We start from the raw sequence: 25,053 nt of genomic DNA, 5'->3' as shown, positions 1-25,053 counted from the left end.
AAATTATTAATTTGTTATAACAAATTATTAATTTGTTATAACAGATTAGTAATCTGTTATAACAAATTAGTAATTTGTTTTAACAAATTAGTAATTTGTTTTAACAAATTAGTAATTTGTTTTACAAATTGATAATCTGTTATAACAAATTGATAATTTGTTATAACAAATTAGTAATTTGTTATAACAAATTAGTAATCTGTTATAACAAATTAGTAATCTGTTATAACAAATTAATAAAAGATACTGTTGCGGCCCTAATACGCTTCCGTACTAATGCGAAGTAATTTAATGCGCAGTAAATTAATTCGAATTAAACTAATTCGCATTGAATTCTCCGTGTGAACGCGGTTCAAATTTAATTCGCAGTAACTTACGTTTAATTCGAATTAAACTCTCCGTGTGAACAGGGCATAAGATTTTATAAAGTTGCAAGTCCGCTTAAACATATGATATATCTTCCTTTATATTTTGTCTTTTCACATACATGTACATCTTCGCTTGCCAAGTGTTTCTGATCCGCTACTCTCCTCTCACACAAGCGTTTGTGAGGAGATCGATGATCAGAAATCTTGCATGGGTTAGCGAAGTTCAAGATGTTTCACGCAATGAAACAAAAAAAATCTCTGTATCATAAATAAGCAACGATATGAAAAAATTTATCGAAACCAAGTTGAACGATTCAAAATGATGCTGAATTTGTATAGAAAATGAATCTAGCTTTTATCAGTTGATCAAACAAATTGATCAGGTGGAAAGGACGAAGATAGTAGCCCAGCTATACATGATATGATGAAACTTAAAGAAAGAAGATAGTAGCCCATGGCCAGCTGTAGACCTGATATGATGAAATTTAAAGAAGAAAACAAAAGAATAAAACAATGTATTTCTGCAATGTATTGTATGAAGAAAAGAGGCTTTTTAATGCCAAAAAGCGCATTTTTTCAAGATAAACCAATTCTTATACAATAAATTCCATATGCATGCAAACTTTAGTATGGAAGAACGCCTAATAACTCAAGAACGAAATCTGAAGAGATTCCCGGTAAAGGTATACTTAATTTCTATACATCTATACAGAATTTCAGTTGGTCATAAGCGAAGTTGTTATTCATGGAACAAGATAAACGATCCAGAACTTAAGAATGACCTCTTGATTGACTACGTACAATACGCTAAAATTTAGTGGAAAATATTAAAGGTGTAACCTGTCAGTCTGGTTTGAAAGGCGGGTGGGGGTGGGGGTTAGGTTGCAAGTAAATAAGGTAATCGATCTATAGAATAGAATACATGTAGGATTTATTACCAAATCAGGGCCCAATGGGTATAAACATATAACATGTATAATTACAGATAAGATAACAGACAGAATACAACATATAATGAAGAGCAATTCTTCCATTTAGTACATTGGTGGTATTTTGAGTTTCATATGTATAAACATATAGGTTGTCTTGATTTAAGATATATCTGTACTTTTAATTGATACAACTTAATTAAGGAATAACTGTCTAATTTTTTGGTTTCATGATGTGATCAATCGATTGGGTTGCGTGATAATTTGCATAAACGCCAAAGGCGTTTATGCATAAAATTATCACGCAAGCCAATCGATTGATCATTGTCATGAAACCAAAAAATCTGACAGTTATTCCTTATATTTACATGCACTTGATTCTGCAAATTCACGTGCTACAAGTTCCGCTTCTGTCTCTATTTGTCCCGCCCCGCACGTGATTTTTTTCACGCCTATCGATGAACCAGTAGATTTATGTAGAAATAAAGTATTTTTACTATTTGAAATTTTATCTCCGACAAAGACATTGGAAATGTAAATATTGTGCAATCATGTGCATTATTATTACTAATACATGTATTATATATATAACTGAACACATAAAAAATGTCTGATACATCAACAAGAGGCAGCAAGAGTCGGTGCTAAAGGAATACAGAAATCCACTTCTGCCTCACCTGTATGATTTTTAAAGGCGGATTCCGCCTGGAATATGGATGGAATCTAGCAGGAATTGGCAAATTCCGGGCGTACTTGAGGCGGAGACGGAGTTTTTGAAAAGTTACGCCTGAGTATAAGAGACGTCTTCCAGGCATCAGTTCTACTTTCAGGGCGTCAAGTTCAGATTTTCCCTGGCGTAAAGTGGCAGGAAAATGGAAACAGAAATTACGTCTGGAACTTTCAGGAGGAGTAAAAGCGTCTGATTGGTCAATTTAATTATCAATTAAGGGTCATTTCAGATAGGAGGTTAAGTTTGAATTTGATCAGGAAGGAGGGAGTTTAGTGTGAGTGAAATAGGGAATACAGATATATCAATGTTAATTAAGACTTTTACACTTGTTCTGGATGACACAGTATCTGCTGGTAGGTGTGATAATTAATATCTGGTATCAAATTGAGTAGATCCTTTGATTATGATTATGTACAATGATCATATAAATTTCACAAGTCTAGTTTTTCGTCTCTTTCTCATGCAACGAATTTACATGAAATTCATGTGAATTTCACATAAAATTTATGTAAGCCATTTTTGCCTGTGTAATGACCTGTCATTATGTTTTCTTCCAGTTCAAAAGGCTACATTTTTAACTTTAACAATTTGTAAATCATAACCTAAATGTTTTTTCTAGGTTATATAGGTTTTTAGGTCACATAGTTTTATATAAGGACTTTCCAGGCGTAATTCTGCTTCAGGCGTCATTTTAGTTTCCAGGCGTAAATTTTTTCCGGGCGTCATTTATTTTTCCGGGCGTAGCTCGTTTGCATTTTTCGCCTTAAATTCCTGCTCAATTCCTCTTGGTTTCCTCTTAAGTTACGCCCAGAACCTGTATATCACCATATATGTATTGAGACAAACTGACGCCCGGAATCCCTTCTCCAAGTATGCCTCTATTCCCCCTATATTTCGGGCGGAACATTTCATACAGGCATGTAGAATAATCAATCAATCAATCAATCAAAACAGATAAACAGATACATAATCTATGGAAAAGAGTATGAATAATAATAATAACAATAGCAATAATAATAATAATAACAATAGCAATAATAATAATAATAATAATAATAATAATAATAATAATAATAATAATAATAATAATAATAATAATAATAATAATAATAATAACAATAGCAATAATAATAATAATAATAATAATAATAATAATAATAATAATAATAATAATAATAATAATAATAATAATAATAGCAATAATAATAATAATAATAATAATAATAATAATAATAATAATAATAATAATAATAATAATAAATTATGTATTGAGTGGCATGCGTAAATTATATTAAACTGCAATGGACAGCAAGAGTCGGTGCTGAAGGATAGTATTATTATTTTAATTAATCCACTTCTGCTCATTGCAGAGTATACAACAACACACGCATATTAACAACATAACATACTGTAGTATAAGTATTGAATTAAAGTACATGTAAATGAAAGTCAAGATCAGAATGTGACTTTGAATTTGTCTAACTACACATGACTTATAAATTCACACAAATTGCACAGTATATCAACATCTTCACAGTTCATTAACCATAAAAATTGGTTACTTTTAGACATACTATTAAAAAGATGAGATCTCAGAGATATTGTGGAGAGTAATTATTAATTCTTGATAGACTCTATGGTTGGACAACCCAAAAGAAAATTAATGTATTTCATCTTCTACCTCTTTTAATTTACAATTGGGGCATATTATCTCTTCTCTTGGTATACCATTATGTCGACCTTTTTCAATCATCAGATCGTGAGAAGAGATTCGAAATTTTGTTAAAATCTTCCTTTTCTCAAATTTTCTTAATTAAGATTAATAAATAAGGTTCTAGTCCAAAGTTTTGTTTGATTGTGCAGTAAGTGTCTAGATAACTTCCCACATGTACTTAATTGTTCCTTCTTTTGATACCACTTTTCAAGAAAATATGAATTAAGAATGCGTTTACAATGATATTAAAAGACTGATGTAGATGATTTCAGATGAGGCATTAACTGAGGAAGAAGTTGTTTGAATATATCAATAGAACCAAACCATGTTATTTAAGGTTTTTGATAGATATAATAAATAACCATTAAAAAAAATCAAAGCCCACTTAAGGGTTTCCTGTGACCAGAAGGTTAAGGTCACACACATATGCCCACATATATCTCTGAATTTTCAATTTCCTGAACTTTAAAATTTTGGCCTTAACCTTCTTTTAAGATCTATGGTCAGGACGGGATTTCTTTGCATTATTATTTCAAACTAATGTTAAATTTTTATTTCATCCGATTTTAATAAAAAATATATATTTATTTTTCTTAGCAGTTTTATTCATCTTCTTCTTAAATGCAGATCCACTGCAATACTGACAGTTAATTATTTTTTTAAAATGATTTTAAATGCGTTTCTTCACGTCATGTTCTTCCCCCATCTCTTCGGATTAGTGTTTTTCAACCGTGTTCGGTTTCTTCCGGATGTAGAATTCGGACATGGCTGACGCAAACATCAACAATCGGGAAACAAATTTAGAAGACGTGCAAAATCAATTACATGAAGCGACTCTAAGCAACGCAGCAACAGACGGTCAACCAGCAAATGAAGAAGTGGAAGAAAGGGAAATAACACAAACTGACCATTTAAATAAGCGCTTACTGGCCGCATTTCTCGACCGGATAAACGGACCAGGCCCGTCGCCAGAACTTCCTCAGGTTGAGCCGGTGGATAACGAAGGTTGGGAGGAAGAGAGCGAGGAGACGGAGAAGGATAAGTGAAGCATGACCGGAAGGGCACCTGTTATCATTGGGATATCTGGGTGAGTGTTAATGTCAGGTACACGTAACCTACAAACTTATATAACCGGTTAAACAGAGTATTTCACAATAAAAATCTAGTTAAAGGGAACACAATTTTTAGGGTCGCGAGTTTTGAATATATTAAATTGAATAGTCTTCTAAGAATGAATGTTATCATGACATTTTGTCCTAGAAAAGATGATAAACATGAAAAGTAAACTTTCAAATTAAATTTATGATTAATATTGCAAATCACAGGACTTGAAAAGAAAAAAGGCTTTTCCAGATTTACTCTGACTATGATTTATTTTTAGCCACTTTTCAGATTTTGGTACGTCATATATAAGTCCCTTTAGAAGTTTTCAACCTTATTATTCTGTATTTTTAAATTAACATAAGTTAGATACCTTCTTCTCTTTATCTTGGTAAGGAGTCATATTTGATTTGTGCGATCAGCTAGTATTAATTTTAACATCTATAATCGTACAGATAATTTTTAGCTTTAAAAATAATAACAATCCTAAACCTAAATTTATAGTAAGCAGAGCTTTTAAATTGATGAATCTTTTCAATTCATTCAACACTAAACGTTAACAACATCATGTTTTTGAAAATTGCTAGTCATTTAAATAAGTATTTGGTATTATTCAAAATTAAAGGTCAACAATAATAGTATGTGAATAAAGTATTCAGTTTTTTCAAAGCCCAGAAATAACAGGAACAAAAGAAATTCAATACATGGATTTTGTCAATAAACAGGTATATTTAATTGATTTTTTATTCTCTATAGAATAACTCATAGAAAGGTTTCAGATAACTGCATGCACATTCTACTATCTAAATGCTACAATTTAACTCTGATGATCATATGACAATGTACATACATGATGTATGTTGTAACTTTATGTATCATCTTTTTTAAGGACCCTCTCTACACTCCACCCTGATTTCAGGGTACTTTTGTGTAGTTAGACTGACCCATCATTTGATATAGAAATAGAATAAATTTAAAGCTGCACTGTATGACATAATTTGAATTAAATCCAAGTATTCTAAACATTATATTAGACCAAGATAGAGTAGTTGAAAACTTTATTTGCTTGTGTTTTCTCCATTTGAGTTAGCAAAAGTGAATTTTCTTTATTATTACTTCATTATCTTTGAAGATTTTTCCTGGACAAAAAAAGGCACGCTCCCTATATTAAAAATGGATTAGTTAATTTCAAAATATCCTCCTTTACGCTATATAATTTTCTCAAAGTCCAAAAAACATTTTTCATCAGTGTATAGAGGGTCCTTAAATTCATCTGATTTTATGTTAGGCCAAAAAAAATAATAGTCTTGTTTCCTGCTACCAGCCTGAAAAAAATAGGGTAGGTAGGTAGGAAAATTATTTTATTTAATATTTTTATTTTATTTTTTTTCTGACAGCATTTTTTGGATATGAACTAATACAAGATAAAATTAAACATGTCACAGGTCAGTATTGTCTTTTAAAATTGAATTTCATGTCTTTTTATGCACAACTCAAGTGGTATTTTATGAAAGTCCATATTTAAAACAAGAATTTCATGAAATGTTTGTTTTGTGCTAACACGGAAACCGATTACAGGGACAGAACGATGAAATTCCGGAAATTCTCACTTTTTTGCTTCCAAAACTTAAAAAAAAAACTTTAGGGTCGGGTGCAAAAAAATAGGGTAGGTCGGGTAGCAGGAAACAAGACTATTATTTTTTTTGGCCTTATTGCTATGTCCTTTGTACAATAAAAGGAAATTGAAATGCATTTTCCAATAGCAGTTAAAAGAGAAAACTTCACAAATAATAGTTAGGTAATTTTTCACAATCAGTCTCCTTTTACAGGGTAACAAATAGTGGGAAAACGTCCCTGACCAACAAAATCCGAGCTCATCTGCCGGGATGTCGAACAATTTGTCAAGACACCTATTTCTTGGTAGGTTTGGACTACATATGCATTGTACAATGTATGGTTACTAAATTTGTCCAGCAGCAATATATACAATATATTTATATCATATTGAAAAAATGCCTTCTATTGTATTATCAGAATAAAGTATCATGAAAACTTTTAAAATTATGAAATGAATGTGATTTTTTTTTTACACTTGACAGAGAAAAGTTAAATGATATCGAGATATACATGTGCATTCATGCATAAAAATTTATAAGATATCATCACAAAGATAAAATGTCAATGATTTTATTTGTTAAAATGGAGGCATTTCCTTATGTAATTTTTTGATTTACGAAAGGATTCTACAGGTGTTAGCTACATCATTTTATTTCATGTGCAACATATACCTATAACTAGGACAGATACTTTTAATATATCATACTAAAACTTGTTATCTAAATGACATCCACCATTTCATACTAGTATTTATTTGACAAAGGAGTTGAAACCCTCTTGAAAAGCCTCTGGTCAACTTTAATCTGAATATAAAATTAAACATGGAAATTTCTGTTAAATTTTAGAAAATCTACACAATATATATGTACAGTCCACAGTAAACTACTATACAGTTGAACATCAGTATCTCGGACATTGATACCTTAAATACTATGAAAGCTTTTTCTCTGTTCTCTCAAACCCTTGGATATTTCAAAGCTTTTCCTCTGTCCCATTGAGTTTGAGATAACAAGGTTTGACTGTACATGTACATGTTATTGTAACATTTTTGGTGACAATGAAGCACAAATGTGCGAAGCATTTAATGGTTTCCTGCTGATCAGTGAATGTATGTGCCTATTTGAAACATTTAAATTTAATTACTTGATAAAGTTAGATATAAAGAACATTGAAATATGAATGTGTACCCTGCATGATTGTTGTTCCTGTTTATTAGAATGCTGATATTAACATTTATTATGCTTTATATTATCATATTCTACTCCCTGATTCACAGGACCCCCCGGATCCTCGCCTGACCCCAATACCAGAACTAGACCATTACAATTTTGATGGTTTGTATAACTATAGATGTACTATTGTTTTCATTTCCTCTCTTGTATATATCAAGACTTAAAGGGTCTCTGTTTCAAAGCATTGTGTATATTATTTAACATAAATGCATGTTTTTAAGAGCAAGAAACAAAATAGGCAAGAGAATTATTGGAGAGAGAGAGAGATGTGAACTTCAGTGAATTTGTTAAGAATACAGAGGAATGAAGAAATGCCTATATTTTTAGAACTGAATGCCCTTGACATGGAAGCAATGGTAGCAGATGTCCAGTCATGGAAAGATGCACAAAGTAACTCCACTCCAGTGGGATCCACCCCTGATGATATGTATAGCAATGTACTAATTGTAGAAGGATTTAGGATGTATGCTTTGAGGTAAAGAACCCTAATATATTTACAGTTTTACACCCTGTAATGAATGTAATGAATGGGAATGGGTCAGCAAAAAAAAAAAAAAAACCCAAAACCCCCCAGACTTTTTTCTGACCTACACATACAGGTGCGCTTAAAAAAAGTACAGAAATAAAGTTCTATCCATGCATACAGTTTTGTTTGTATCATGTGTTAAATGTTCATCTAATTGTTGTGGTATATTTAACTGTATATAGATTTAATGATTATGTTAGTAATCAGTTCCATTCAATTCCACTGTGTTAGTTAGTTAATTAATAATGCTTATTAATAGTAAGTTATAGACTATTGAATATTGTTAGCACAAAATTATGTCAATCCAACTTGTTTTTTAATTGGGAAGAATTAAATCTACATCCGACTTAAAAATACTTATAGAGTTTATGTCTCCCACTTGATTTAATACTCAAGAGCATGCTCTACATACGAACAATTTCTGAAATGAGGCAAGCTATTGACAAATAAGTTGATGAAACAAAGATATCAACAGTCTCATTTAAAGTCAACATTTCGCAAATTCTATGGTCATAGAACAAAATATATGTATACTAAGATGATGGCTTTCAAAGTTTTTACAGAATTCTTTCTCACCAGAGACCTCTCTGGAAAAGGTGTACCTTATATTTGGATAAATATCACTCTGTAAAGTTAAGGGATAAGATACAAGATATGAGATTTCATTAGTTCAATTTGGGCCCCTGGAGGAACAAAACATTTGTACTAGTACCGGTACTTGAATTAATTGCTAAGAGGATCAGGAGAAATGGAAAATTATAGACTTGAGTGTCCTCTTACATTATTTAGATATGCCAAATTTTTCCTTTACAAGGTGGATTTTGCTTGAATTAGGTATTAGGGTAAGTGAAGAAGGATTAGGGATTCCACACTTTACATAAATCAGTGAAACTCTTATTTTGGGTTGCAGTTCAATGTTGTACTGTACTGTAAGAAATTGTTCATTGTTTCATGTTTTTTTTTTTTATAGAGATTTGGAACAGCTCTTGATGAAGAAATATTTTTGTACAATTCCATATGATGTGTGCATAGCTAGAAGGGGGTAAAAATTCCAAATTAATAACAAATATTACTTTAAATATCAAATGCCATACAGGCATACACTTTATGAACAATTATTATTTTTCATATTTAATTGTCTTGTGATTTTCATAAATCTTTCATTGAGGTTAACCAGAGAGACCAGAACAAGTGACAAATAATATATAAAATATCAAATGTCGTACACTTCATGCACAATTATTATTTATCATATTTAATTATCCTGTGTTTTTCATAAATTTCTTACTGAGGTAAACCTGAATGATTCTCGGATTTACTAGAGAAATCACTTTCATTATTAGGAGTTAATTTTTTGAAACAAAAACTTTAACATTGAATTTTATTTTATAGAACAAGACATTACACCCCACCAGATAAGCCAGGGTATTTTGAGAAAATAGTTTGGCCCGAGTCTATTCTTCATCAAAGAGAAATACAGGACCAAGATGATATAGGTAACTGTCATAGTATAAACCGCAAGCTAAGAAATGCAATAACACAATATTGCATAATTTTTACAGAAATTCCTGTCAGAGTAAAAGATAATATGAATATTACTGTGGAATCATTAATGTTCATGGGGGATCAATGTTCATGGATTTCGTTGGTGACCTTTATCCATGAATTTACATCCCCACCATCAATTATTTATTCATGGAATCATCTGTGTATACGAGTTACCCACGAAATTACGTCCCCACAAACCAGTAAAAATTTTGCTTGCCCACAAACATTAAAATGATTTTACAGTATTTCTCAATAATGTCAACTGTGCACTCACCAGAGTATTAAATAATTAAACTTTTGTTAAAAAAATGATATCATTAAGTAAAACATTTTATTTTTAGAGTACCTTGATGGATCCGGTGACCAAGATGAATTGTGTTTGAAAATTGTGTGTGATATCAAACAGCTGTGTAATGATATAGGAAATTGTGTGTGATATCAAACATTTATTTAGTGATAGAAGAAATTGTGTGTGATATCAAACAGCTAAGTAATGATTGAAGAAATTGTGTGTGATATCAAACAGCTAAGTAATGGTTGAAGAAATTGTGTGTGATATCAAACAGCTAAGTAATGATTAAAGAAATTGTGTGTGATATCAAATAGCTATGTAATAATTGAAGAAATTGTGTGTGATATCAAATAGCTGAAAGAGGAAATTGTGTGTGATATCAAACAGCTTTGTAATGATAGAAGAAATTGTGTTTGTTGTTTTACATTGTTAGCACCAGGTTTTGAAATGGATTTGTGTATACAATAAAACATTTATTTTTAGATATAATTCTTTGTTAGATTTATTTTTCTTTGATGTAGGTGAAACGTTGGTTATAGAATTCTTTGCTCTCTGCTAGAATACTACAAGTAACCACGATTAAGAAAAAAAAAATACCGAAATCGTACATGTAATGGAAACAGTTTTTATTTTAATTATTTCTAAATCTTTTAACTCTTGTAAATGTAATGGAAATGTTTTTTCCTTTATTTCTAAATCAAATAAATATAATGCTAGTAGAGAACAATACTTGTTATGTAAGAGATTGTAAGGGTGTTAATATAATATTAACTAGGGAAAATCTTACAAATTAAAAAAAAAAGTTTTATATCTACAAACATTTGGTCCACGTTAGCTAAAAGTATAAACGTGTGGAATTTGTCAGGAGATTATTGAGAAATTTTGTTGTAATAACTATTTTTAATCTGTACCTTCTATCAAATGCATAACAGAGTAATTACTAGGGTAAGTCAGGGTAATTTCGACCACCGCTTAATTTCGACCACAGGAACACAGCACCACACAAAGATCTACTGAAGTATTGAGACAAGTTAAATTTATTTGCAATTCAAGAAAACTATTCCTCATATTGTGTTTCCTAATATGATTATTCATCGCAAATATGGTTTTATCAGAGATATAATTAATTTTTTACTATTATTTATGTCTCCAGTTTGACGTTCGAAGTCCCCGTCTTCAGTGCGCTTGATTTGATCAAGGAAATGCAAGAGAGACAACTCGTACAACCTCTTTTTAAGTTTAACCTTGTTCAACAGTCTACAGCACGAATTAAATTAAAATTGTTTTATTTTTTCTTGGAGTATCTTTAAGTTGCAGAATTTTACAAATTTATATTGGATTTCTCTCAAAATGCACAAGAAACGTCCATTTCATTTTGGTCGAAATTACCCCTACTGATTTTAAGGACGCGGGGTAAATTCGACCACTTATTCTGAAATATGTGCAAGTTGTCTTTAACAGCTGTTTAATGCAATGCAGAGTTAGATCTTCAAAATGAAATTAATTATACTGTATATGTACAATATTATGTATTATTTACATATAACCTTTTATATTTTAAAAAAAATATGTCAGATTAATTAACCTATGCATGCCTAGCTATATATATCGTCGGGCCGTTCACAAGGGTGCATCACTGATCGACGTGCGAGAGAACACCGAGGCGGCACTGACTATGAAATAACACATGACGATAGCAAACCAAAATAAATCCTTTCTTTCATTTTTCATGACGTACAATTGCACCATTCTGGTCTTTTTTTTGTATTTTTTTTTTCGAGGGTAACCCCCCTCCCCCTCAGGAGAAGTGAACTTACTTATATTGACACTTCTCGCCTGTTGAAGACTTCGCCTTTACATTATTCTACACATGAATAGAAAGGAATATACGCATATATATAGGTATGAATATTTTATCAAATTATATAAAAAAATCTAACTTACAACTTGAGTCGAAAAAAATTGATTAATCTTTAAATTATGGAGTGACATGTGATCAACCTGATTAAGAATATATTGTATTCCACGTGTTTAACGCGACTTAAAAGATACTGCTTACACGGTGGCTCTCCTCAATCCTTAGGTAATGCTATATCAGGGTTGGATTGGGTGAAAAAATTGGGGAGGGGATCTTAAGATAGCCTCTAGACATATGTTTTTGTTTTGTTTTGTTTGTTTGTTTGTTTGTTTGTTTTGCAACCTTACGTGCCTGTTTCCACTCGATAATAACCCCCCCCCCCCCGCATTCTCTATTCGCAATGCACATAAACATAAAATTGCATCACTCGAACAACAAATTAATATTGAAAAAATATGATTATATAGTTCAACGACTTTTATTTGAATTGAAATAAATCCACGATTATCTACAATTTATCAATATTTGATAATTAATTTCATTTATACATTGTTAATATAGACTGACATTTCGACTTTTACGCGTACGACTTAATATATAATTACCCATTGTAAATTAACAGTGAAATAAATATTATTTAAGAATGTTTCATTTCTTTCCGTGTACTAAATATCACCCTACGTAATGAGCACACTTATGAAAGATAACTCGTGCTCATTAAAGATAACTCGTGTTCGCCTACCTGTACATTGTACCATCTAGCGTTAACCGAAAACCAACGAACCAGCCGTATTAAGATCGTATCACACAGTCCAGGTACAAATCCAAAGAGTACCCAAAATATTAGAGCAACACACCAAAAGAGCTGCAACAATCTTGAAACAAAAAAAAAAAAAACACTATGATGTTACGAAATTAATGATTTGTTTGTTTGAGTTTGTTTTTTTTTTTGGGGGGGGGGGGGTTGGGGGGTTGGAGGAGGATTTCAGAGGACTGCTTCTGTAAATCTCATTTTATATGAGTGACTTGATCGAATTTCTCAGGATCTATCCGGCTCTTTTAACAATTAACTTAACACGTAAAATACGTAATACAACGCATTTCAAATGAATTTGTATATGATAAGAATTAGTGAAGAAAAATATACGCAATTCTAATGCTATGCTCAAACCTTATACATATACGTGTATATACAATTTGAATGAATCTGTTGTGAAAAGACGATATTAAATAAAGTCCCTTTTGGGTTGTACAATTTAAAAATCATAACAAAGAAATTATTTGTGGAATCTGAGAAAATTTTATCTATTCGCATAACTATATAACACCATTTTAAAATACAGAGTTAGCGAATTAAAATGCAGAATTTAGAATAGAGTAAGAATTAAGATGTCTATAAGGCAGCATTGAAAAGCTTGAGTAACCCAACCCATTTCTTTACTGTATGGGTACTAGTACTTATCCATTTTAATCTTTTTATTGAGAGAGAGAGAGAGAGAGAGAGAGAGAGAGAGACGTATTAATTCTCGGACCATAATTTTTTTTTTAAAAAAATGCGACAGGTAGAGTTTACATGCATTGCAAGTGTTATCTTTCTTTTTTATGTTTGTTGTGGTCGAAATTACCCCAAGTCCGGTCGAAATTAACCCATGCAACATGCTTACTTATTTTTAAACCAATTCATTACTTTTTATGCATTTTTAAATCCTAAAGCAGAAAAATATGAAGAAAAAATCATGTAATTTACTTTGAATCTTTTTTTAAACTAGTACATTTGAAAACATTCGTGTTTTGTGGATTGAAAGCCACAAATCAGCAAAAGTGGTCGAAATTACCCCACTCTACCCTAGAGGTAAAATAGGAATCAATATTGAGAAATTAATTACAATTTATGTAATTAAGATAAATCAAGGATGATTTGTTTAAATTTCCTTTTCTCTTCCAAACTGTCAATTACACATCTTCTAGTGATGAAAAATTCAATATGACTACATTTTCTTTTGGACACACACTGTTACTCCAGTGGAATGTCTCTTACACACTGAAATTTGATCACGAAACATGTATAATGACCACTCTCATGGAAAAAGGAATGTTCCGATATTTTTAAATATATAATACAAGAGTTATCTTTCTTCTCTTGCTTCTCATCACGATTGTATGCTACACACTTTTTAAGTAAGAAACCCATTGTTCTGACCATAAAGGCAATCTTTGATCTCGAGCAGAAACATGAAACATGTCTCTTGAACTACATACAGTGTACTAGTAATATGTATTTATAACACAAGAACACGTACTTCTCTCTCTGAAATGAAATGAAGTGGGTGGAATATCAAACACATCCTTTCGAATCGTGAAAGAATGTCTGACACGCTATATTTTTGGCGCCCTTTTATAGTTGATTTCATATGGCTTATATTTCATAGCAAGTTTGGCCAAGTCGGAATATATGGGTTGAATGAACGCTGAAAACGGACAATATACAATAATCTTCCCATTTTTATGGCAATGAGAAGACAAGACCTGTTCTTTATGTAAGTTCTGAAATCCACTAGCAATGACTAATACATGTACAATCTCTCTCTCTGTGTGTGTGAGGGTGTGTGTGTGTGTGTGTGTGTGTGTGTGTGTTGCACTCTTAAACACTCTAACATTGTAACACTGACAACCCTTTTGGGTCTGGTAATGACTTCAATACAAGTCTTGTTCTCTGGAATACACAGTGACTCTCATACATTGATACTCCATTCCTTCTACTGACAATATACAATAGTATACACTTATTTCATGACTACGAGGGGAACGGTCAAACTATTGTCCCGAGGTAATGGGGAAGACATGGGAAACTGTTGCCCGAGGCCGATTGATGATTGATTGTATGTTGTTTTACGTCCCGTTCGAGAATTTTTCACTCATATAGAGACCTCACAATATACCGGTGAAGGGCTTCAAATTTAGACCTTTACTCGGCACTCAGGGCCATTGAGCAGTGAGGGTTCTTATCGTGCCAACGCCTACCGTGACACGGGGCCTCGGTTTTTAAGGTCTCATCCGAAAGACCCGCAACTTTCACTTCAAAGTGCCGAGCGCTTGGCGAAGGAACAGTTGCTACCTATTTTTGATCAACTTAGGTCAGTCGCGGCCGTGATTCGAACACACGACCTTCCGATCACGGAGCGAGCGCTCTACGGCGACTGAGCTACCGTGACGGTCTGCCCGAGGCCGAAGGCCAAAGGCAACAGTTTCCCAGGTTTCCCCATTATTGAGGGACAACAGTTTGACTGTTTCACCGATCGAGTTGTCATGTAATAAGTGTTTTATTACCTAACCTACTATATAATTTTTTAAAATAATGATATTGACATAATAATCATTGGATTTTAAAATATATCGACAACAGTTTGTAGCATTTCTTGAAACCAAACTAACCATTGGCAAGGTGAATATTAATCAAATTCTCACACCGATTGGTGTAGAATCAGAAAAATTAATGGGGTAATATTATCATGCACTAATAAATTGATGTATACATTTATTGTTTAGTAAACAACGTAATGATGACTTGAAGGTTTGAATATGACACACTAAGTCAGACGTTTAAGGCAAAGATCTGTAGTGAGTGAAAGGGGCCTACATTTTCCCCAAAATTACCCTCAGAAAAGGTGTTCTTGGCTTCTTCTTTGAAATGATATTAAATTGAATATATATTTATAAGGATATCTTATCTTCATTTTCTACACAATTCAATATCATAGCTGTAAACTACAAGAAATTAATTATGGTGTCATAATGGATCTGGATGAATTCATTCTGGGTATAACAGTTTGACTGTTTCATGAAATGCAAAAATATTAAAATGAATCATGAAACAGTTCAAAATGCCTAATTACAATTTATATACATGGAGTAGGTTAGGTAGTAATCTTCCCTGTTTGTCCAAAAGAATACCATGGTAACGAGAAGACAAGACCTGTTCTTTATGTTAGGTCTGAAATCCACTGGCAATGACTCATACGTCTCTCTCTCTCTTTCTCTGTTGCACTCTTAAATACTCTAACATTGACAACCTCTCTCGGGTCTGGTAATGACTTCAATACATGGCTTGTTCTCTGGAATACACAAACAGTGACTCTTATATATTGATACCCACTTCTCTCTCTGACTCTTATTAGACATACACCTTATAGAGGAAAACGACGCCAGGCAGGACAAAGACAAGTTTAAGTATATTTATTTTTTACCTTTGATCTGAGGTGGTATCTGTTATGTTTTAGATTATATTTGATTTTCATCACTTGATTGTTTAGCCATTGGGCAACAAACAGATTGGCATTTGTATCCATACACAGTCCCAAAGGATACTCCAGTCCACAGTTTATGTAATGGAGAAACTGACCATCCTTGTCTAGGATGTGGACACGGTGATTGTCATGGTCAGATGTAAGAATGTGACTCTGACTGTCTGTGGTGATTCCTTGTGGATTGAATGGTTTGTTCTTTGGAGCAGGAGTATGTCCAGTGTACCTGAATCTCAGTTTCCCGGCCTGACTGACCACTACTACTGCATTAGCCCCCTCGTCAGACACACAGATATCCAGGTTCCTGTTCTCAGTAACGTATCTGTTATGACGACCAGGGGAATAAAGAGGTTTACCTTGATCATCAAACTGAATGCTCTGCTTCTCTATGGAACCAGAGTAACGAACAACTTTTGATTGGTTTTCGTCAACATGGAACAGGGTAACCAGGAGGTCACCAGAGGGGGTACAGAAGACACCATGAGGTTTCCAGTTCTGTAGTCTGATCATCTCCTCTATGTCCCCATTCCTCACAATGTTCACGGTTCTATCACTGTAATCAGTATAAACTAGATCTCCATCTCGTGTCACGGATAAATTAACTGGCGTGTTCCCTGACTTTGTTGTGATTGACTTGAGAAGCGATCCCTGATTGATGTTGTAGAGTTCCATAGTGACGCCACTTCCACTTGTCCAGATTTCTTCATCACTCAGACAGGCCACACTGTAGAGTCTGTCCAACTTAGTGACTAAGGTTGTGACAGTCTGTACTTCCATTATAAACAGATGTTTTGCTTATATTTTAAATGACAATGCACACAATTATTTCATTCTTTACAAAAAAAAAAAAAAAAAAAAAAAAAAAAATACCACTCAAACCAAATAAAAAATATCCTTCTTGCTTCGATTCATTGAGCTCAGTACCTAGAATAAAATACCCAATTACATGAATAAATGGCGGTCTCTTTCATCAAAATAAAAATATACACAATCGAGTCACGTGATCCACATTATGCGTATATATTACTTAGAATACCGCAAATATGTCAGGAATTCAAAGTATACCGGAGAAATAAGTCGTAGAACATAGTCGTAAATCTTATGCCTGCTATCGGTTTAAATAAATTGTAAAGAGTATATTGATCAGGTCTAGGCGGCCTCTGTTTTTGGAGGATAGATTTTATCCTCTAAAAACAGAGGATAGAGGTGTCGCCACCTACCAGATTTTTCAAAACAAAGGGCAGTTAACTCTTAACCAAACAAATAACAGCAACTCTTGCATTTATCAGTTTATGAACCGTAACAAATAAAACGCAAATTTCATGTGATGATGGATATATCTAGATATTAAATCAATATAACATAATTTATTTTGTAAATGCTGTCAATCAATTATTTAGTTTTAATTAAACTTTAAAGGTTAGTTAACAACGATTACCCTTACCTGTCTGAGACGTTAATTATTACCAAGCCGATTTTCCTGTACCGTAATTATGTGTAAAATGGTTTACAAATGTTGATAATTTTTTTTTTTTTTTTTTTTTTTTTTGAAAAATTAAGTTTAAGTATTACTAGTATTTCATTTAATGAATAATCCTGAAACACATCATTTTTGTAATATTTTGTTTTAATATATTATACATATGTATGTACATGTATATAATAATGTTAATTTCTTAGTAAACATGTTAAATTATCTATTTTATTTTATTTTTATATGCTTTTCAAATAATTTATTTTTTTTTATAATATTATTTATTTATCTGTTTAATTTATATTCATTCATTGCTTAAATTATAAGGCAGAGTATATTTTTTTGTTTAAAATACGTGTCCTTATGTGCTTCTTTTTTTCTTCATTTTTAAATTAAGAGAAAATAAGAAAGTAATATTATTTAAGTCCCTTTTTATTTGTCTTGATAGTGAAAAGCATTAAAATATAACAAAATGCCAAGAAATATTAAGTAAAAATGGAGTGCAAGAAGTGCCAACTTTGAAAGCGTATTGTAAAAATTCTAGACATAGAATCTCAAATCGCCACATACAATCGATAGTTTAATGTTTGAACTTTAATATACATGTACTCTGGTGCTTGCACTTTTTGATTAAAGGTAGGCACGGGGCGTTTGAAAATTACCTGTGTTATCCTCTGAAATTGGAGGATAAACTATCCCACAATGCAATGCGGTTTCCATATATGGTAAAAAATTTGGCCGCCATATTGAATTTAGCTATCCTCCAAAAACGGAGGCCGCCTAGACCTGTTGATTGGTTACTTCGGCATGTTCGGTGGTTGGAATACCATTTTTAACCTCCTAGGGAAAATCTTAATATCAGACGTAAATTTGTTTCTGGTGTGAAATTATTAATAAGTAGTTTAATATTTAAGTATGTTGGCGTATTACTACTGGGGGATCTTAACCTGCCCCTTACAAGATATGAAATGTGTTTTCTAGTTAGATAATACAGTTTAAAATGTGATAAAATAAGTGATCAGTACGTGATACCTGTCATATTAGTCTCTACCCTAGACCACAGCAAATTCAAAGAATAAAAAAGATCCCCCCACGTTTTGCATACATGTAATTAGAACGATGATGAAGGTATAATTTTAAACCGACACTTCTAAAGTGTTTATCTCAATAATGACATTCAGTATGAAATGTAAAAAACTGCTTTAAAAGTTTAAGATAAAAAGACTTAAGTTTGATGCTAAAAGTGTAAGGAGAAATAGCAATTAAAGACTTGAATTTCCCTTATAATTACTAGTAAACATCTAAATACCAAAATTCTTGTTTAATTTGATAAATACCACTTTTCCGTTTTTTCTCGTGGGAGAGGGGGGAGGGAGTTGCTATGATAATTCTGTAAAAGAATGTGATGTAGAATTAGGAATTTCATACATCACAAGGATAAATTATGAGAAAATACTCCTTAATTCGAGTTGCAGTACTAGTTTTATTATTTTTTATACCCCCGCTCCGAAGGAGAGGGGGGTATACTGTTTTACCCTTGTGTGTCTGTCTGTCTGTCTGTCCGTCTGTCTGTCTGTCTGTCCGTAACAAACTTTGGTCGCAGTTTTCTCAGCAACTACTCATCAGAGGTGCTTGAAATTTTAACACACTCTTTGTTTAGGCATGCCATATGGTGGGATTCATTTTTGTACGAATTCGATGTCAACTTCCTGTTTATCCGTGCGTTTGTCCGTACCATACATAAAAAAATTTGGTCGTAGTTTTCTCAGCAACTACTCATCGCAGATGCTTGAAATTTTAGCACAATCTTTGTTTAGGCATGCCATATGGTGGGATTCATTTTTGTACGAATCTGATGTCAACTTCCTGTTTATCCGTGCGTCTGTTCGTATCACACATAACAAACTTTGGTCGTAGTTTTCTCAGCAACTACTCATCACAGGTGCTTGAAATTTTAACACACTCTTTGTTTAGGCATGCCATATGGTGGGATTCATTTTTGTACTAATCCGATGTCAACTTCCTGTTTATCCGTGCGTCTGTCCGTATCACACATAACAAACTTTGGTCGCAGTTTTCTCAGCAACTACTCATCACAGGTGCTTGAAATTTTAACACACTCTTTGTTTAGGCATGCCATATGGTGGGATTCATTTTGTACTAATCCGATGTCAACTTCCTGTTTATCCGTGCGTCTGTCCGTACCACACATAACAAACTTTGGTCGTAGTTTTCTCAGCAACTACTCATCATAGGTGCTTGAAATTTTAACACACTCTTTGTTTAGGCATGCCATATGGTGGGATTCATTTTGTACTAATCCGATGTCAACTTCCTGTTTATCCGTGCGTCTGTCCGTACCATACATAATAAATTTTGGTCGTAGTTTTCTCAGCAACTACTCATTGCAGATGCTTGAAATTTTAGCACAATCTTTGTTTAGGCATGCCATATAATAGGATTCATTTTTGGAACAAATCCGATGTCAACTTCCTGTTTATCCGTGCGTCTGTCCGTACCATACATAATAAATTTTGGTCGTAGTTTTCTCAGCAACTACTCATCGCAGATGCTTGAAATTTTTTCTTTGTTTAGGCATGCCATATGTTGGGATTCAGTTTTTACAAATCCGATGTCAATTTCCTGATTATCACTGTGTTTGTCCATAACCGAACTTGTGTATTCACATCAGAGCGGGGGTATTATTAGTGAGCATTGGCTCACAGACTTCTTGTTATTCTAAAGTTGTACTATAAAGGCGTTAATTTATTATAAAACTTGAAATATAAAGATACTATTACTTATTTCTAGTGTTGAATATCTGTGATTTTTTTTGACATAAATTTAAAGTAACCTTGTTGAAGAAATATTTTTTTACAGTTACTTTTGAAGTGTTTATAGCCAGACGGAGATGAAAATTAAAAAAAGAGCAGAGTTTCCTTAAATAACAAATTAAGTACATTGTATATAATTATAGCAATACTATTTTTACTCTGTAATTCCATATATGATTGGTTTGTTTGAGCGAGGCTATATCTGTGTAATATACAACTCTTAATTTTCACAATTCATTGCTCTGTGTTTTTCAAAAATGTCATGTTTTTCAGTTGTGATTTTTTTTTTTTCAAAAATTGTTTTATAAACACAGAATTATTTCTCCATAGAACAGGACTTTGAACTTGAACTCAAATTATTAATATAACATCATTTTGGTGACACAGTCTTGATTTACATTTTGGGTGTGAACTGTTTCTTTTCCTCAGTATTCTACCACAATACGCAGATATTGACGTCTATTATAAGGTTTCATGATCACAGGCATTTCCATTTGATTTAAAAGTAATTTATGTAAATCATCCTTCATTGAAGTCAGTTTGCATTCCTTCTTAAGGTCAGACGACACGTTCCTCAAATATATGTTTTGTATAACTTGGTATTATATCAATATTTATTCATAATTGTCATTCTCTTGTGATTTCTAAATTGTTTTCAATATGTTTAAAAAATTAACTACACCAAAAATTGTGACATTGGCAATTCAAAAGATTACCCATAAGGATTATATAAGAAATATCACCCTCTGGTTTATCAAGGCTTGAAAGGTCTCTGTTTCAAAGCATTATTCATTTCATATACATAAATGCACATTTTCAAAAGTAAGAAACAAATTTCAGTGAAAAATCAGAAATCATAAAAATGAAGAAATGCCTATATTTTCAGAATTAAATGCCTTCGACATGGAAGCAATGGTAGCAGATGTCCAGTCATGGAAAGATGCTCAAAGTAACGCCACTCCAGTGGGATATACCCCTAATGATATGTATAGTAATGTACTTATTGTAGAAGGATTCAGGATGTATGCTTTGAGGTAAAGGGCGCTAATAAATTTACACCCTGTAGATGTCAGTAATGGGTCAGCAAAAACCCCCTAAACTTTTTTTCTGAACTTAAATGTACAGATGCAGTTAATTAATTACTATTATATTTTACTATGGTTTATGGTCTCTGAAACTATTTAATGCTGCATGAGTTTTAGCTCACTTGAGCTGAAAGCTCAAGTAAGCTTTTCTGATCACCTGTTGTCCGTCGTCCGTCCGTCTGTCTGTCTGTCCGTCTGTAAACTTTTTTCAACTTCTGATGAAGAACCACTGGGCCAATTTTAACCAAAGTTGGTACAAAGCATCCTTGGGAGTTTTAATTGTTAAAATAAAGGGCCAAGCCCCCTTACAAGGGGAGATAATCAAGAGAAGACAAAAATAGTGGGGTCATTAAAAATCTTCTTCTCAAGAACCACTGGACCAGAAAAGCTGAAACTTATGTGGAAGCCTTCTGGGATAGCGTAGATTCTAAATTGTTCAAATCATGAGCCCCGGGGTTAGGGTGGGGACACAATAGGGAATCAAAGTTTTAGATTAAAATATTTAGGAAAAACTTTAAAAATCTCCTCCTCAAGAACCACTGGGCCAGAAAAGCTGAAACTGGAAGCTTTCTGAGGTAGTGTAGATTCTAAATTGTTCAAACCATGACCACAGGGGTAGGATGGTGGCACAATAAGTATTACAAGGGTGAAAATCTGGTGAAGTGAACAGCAGGGCCAAAGTTTCTCAGGTGAGCGTTGTGGCCCATGGGCCTCTTGTTTATTGGGTGTCTGTGCTTTGCTAGATTAAAACAATTATTGCAGTTCTTGGGGGCAGTCATTTTGTTTTGTTCCTCATGTTCATTATGAATATGTGTAAAATATTTTCAGTGATTTTAATTGTTGAAGATCATACGTCCCCCCCTCCTCCTTCTCTTCATACAGGTAGACTGTACTCTTACAGTGTTTCTCATTTTAAAAGGCCTATTTAAACACAACTTTAGAAACTTTCAGTAGAAGACAGGTTGCTTTGAAAGGGGAAGTGTTGAAGTTACTTCTTAAGGCCACTTAATACAATTTTTTCAAAAAGTGTGAAAATAGACATGAAAAGTATGTTTATATAAGTTAAATAAATAAGTTAAGCCACATAAATCCTCAAGATTTCTCCAGAATGTTCTAGAAAGTGATTGAAAAATTATATACATGTAGAATTATAAGGAAAATGGCAAAATGTGAGAATTTAAAACATCACAGAAAATTTACAATTTCTTAGTGATTAAAAAGTCAAGAAATATAGATCTATCCATGCATCCAATATTTGGTTTGTAGCAAGTGTCCTTCAAATGTTTCAAATGTTCATCTGATTGTTGGGATATATTTAAATGTACTTGATGATTATGTTAGTAATCAGCTCCATTCAATTCCACTGTGTTAGGTAGTTAAGATGCTTATAGTAAGTTGTATACGTGTACCTTTGAATATTGTCAACACAAAATTATGACCATCCGACTTGTTTTTTTTTATTTGGGAAGAATCAAATCTATATCTGACTTAAAAAATACCTATCCTTACAGTACAAAAAATAGGTGATTGCTTTGAAAGTTCTTACAGTAATTCTTTCGAATTCTAATGGAAAATTATAGACTTGAGTTTTTAGAGAGGAGAGGTTTATCTTTATGGGTGGATTTTGCTTGAGTAAGATATGAGAGTGAGTGAGGAAGGATTAGGGATTCCAGACATTACAGAAATCAGTGATTAGAAACTCTATTTTAGGTTGCAATTCAATGTTGTACTTTAAAAGTGTATCACAGAATTTGAGGAAATTGTTCATTGTTTCACGTGTTTATTTTGCTACCTTTTTTGGGATTTGGAACAGCTCTTGATGAAGAAATATTTATGTACAATTCCATATGATGTGTGTATAGCCAGAAGGAGGTAAACATTTCAAACAAATAACAAATATTACTTTAAATATCAAATGCCATACACTTTATGAACAGTTGTTATTTTTCATATTAAATTGTCGTGATTTTCATAAATTTTTCATTGTGGTAAACCAAAGAGACCAGAACAAATGACAAATAATACTTAAAATATCAAATGTCGTACACTGTATGCACAATTATTATTTATCATATTTAATTATCCTGTGTTTTTCATAATTCTCTCACTGAGGTAAACCTGAATGATTCTCAGATTTACTAGAGAAATCACTTCTATTGCTAGAAGTTAAATTTTAAAGCAAAAATTTGATCATTGAATTTTTTTTAATTTTATATTGAACAAGACATTATACCCCACCTGATAAGCCTGGATATTTGGAGAAAATAGTTTGGCCCGAGTCTATTCTTCATCGAAGAGAAATACAGGACCAAGATGATATAGATATAACTCATACTATAAACCACAGGCTAAGAAATGCAATGATACAATATTACACAATTTATACAGATATTTCTGTTGTACAGTAGTAAAAGGTAATGTGTATTATTCCTCGATGATGTCAACTCTTCGCTCACCAGATTACATGTGTGAGAAATAAAGATATTTTACCCCCCAAAAATTAAATTTCTGAAGTACTAGTATTTTATTTTTAGAATACCTAGATGGAGCTGGTAACCAAGAAGAATTGTGTTTGAAAATTGTGTGTGATATCAACCGACTATGTAATGATAGAAGTAATTGTGTTTAATTGTTGTTTTACATTGTTTGCAGCAGATTTTGAAATAGATTTGTGTATACAATAAAATATTTATTTTCAGATAAAATAATTTGTTTAAATTCATTTGTGTGTGCTAGAGGTTAAAGGTTGGGTGTGGTATTGTCTATGTAATGAAGATAAATGATGAGCTGTTTAATTTTCCTTTCCTCTTGCAAACTGTCAACTATACATCTCTGTTGATGAAAAATATTAATTAATTACATATGTAGTACATTGTATGTGCATGTATTTATGTATAGATGTAATGAATGCATCCCTTTCTATTGCACACATTAAATCTTTGCTTTACTCCAGATGAATGACTCTTATAAACTGAAATTTCCTCAAGAAACTTGTATAATGACCACTTTCCTCAAGAAACTTGTATAATGACCACTTTCATCAAGAAACTTGTATAATGACCACTTTCATCAAGAACTTGTATAATGACCACTTTCATCAAGAAACTTGAATAATGACCACTTTCATCAAGAACTTGTATAATGACCACTTTCATCAAGAAACTTGAATAATGACCACTTTCATCAAGGAACTTGAATAATGACCACTTTCATCAAGGATCTTGCATAATGACCACTTTCATCACGAAACTTGTATAATGACCACTTTCATCACGAAACTTGTATAATGACCACTTTCATCAAGAATCTTGTAGTGACCACTTTCATTAAGAAACTTGTATATTGACCACTTTTATCAAGAAACTTGTATAATGACCACTTTTATCAAGAAACTTGTATATTGACCACTTTTATCAAGAAACTTGTATAATGACCACTTTTATC

General features: G+C 32.4%; 1 protein-coding gene across 2 annotated transcripts; it reads left to right on the top strand.

Annotated features, from left to right (window-relative positions):
• The first annotated feature begins 4,468 nt into the window (after nt 1–4,468).
• LOC133176291 (nicotinamide riboside kinase 1-like) lies at nt 4,469–24,259 on the top strand. Of its 2 annotated transcripts, none has more exons than XM_061311434.1 (7): nt 4,469–4,828; nt 6,672–6,762; nt 7,736–7,793; nt 8,019–8,166; nt 9,188–9,259; nt 9,610–9,713; nt 24,144–24,259. In XM_061311434.1, exons 1-7 carry the CDS (start codon nt 4,791–4,793, stop codon nt 24,236–24,238), a joined length of 606 nt encoding a protein of 201 aa, XP_061167418.1. In that variant the 5' UTR covers nt 4,469–4,790; the 3' UTR covers nt 24,239–24,259. The 2 variants fall into 2 exon arrangements, with proteins under 2 accessions (XP_061167418.1, XP_061167412.1); XM_061311428.1 differs by lacking the exon at nt 24,144–24,259 and adding an exon at nt 10,107–10,546.
• The last annotated feature ends 794 nt before the right edge of the window (nt 24,260–25,053 follow it).

The sequence above is a fragment of the Saccostrea echinata genome, unplaced genomic scaffold, assembly GCF_033153115.1.
Source record: "Saccostrea echinata isolate AGI-Se365-2 ecotype Australia unplaced genomic scaffold, CSIRO_AGI_Sech_v1 ptg000002l, whole genome shotgun sequence".
In the NCBI taxonomy this organism is placed as follows: Eukaryota; Metazoa; Mollusca; class Bivalvia; order Ostreida; family Ostreidae; genus Saccostrea; species Saccostrea echinata.
Note: the sequence above shows the minus strand (reverse complement) of the source record. Positions and strands in the feature narration are given on the sequence as shown.

Excerpts from the sequence above, each read along its gene's own strand:
- LOC133176291 (XM_061311434.1), top strand. The coding sequence starts at position 4,791 with ATGACCGGAAGGGCACCTGTTATCATTGGGATATCTGG. Across the intron at positions 6,763-7,735 it reads GTCAAGACACCTATTTCTTG|GACCCCCCGGATCCTCGCCT; the intron begins GTAGGTTTGGAC and ends CCTGATTCACAG. Across the intron at positions 7,794-8,018 it reads AGACCATTACAATTTTGATG|AACTGAATGCCCTTGACATG; the intron begins GTTTGTATAACT and ends CTATATTTTTAG.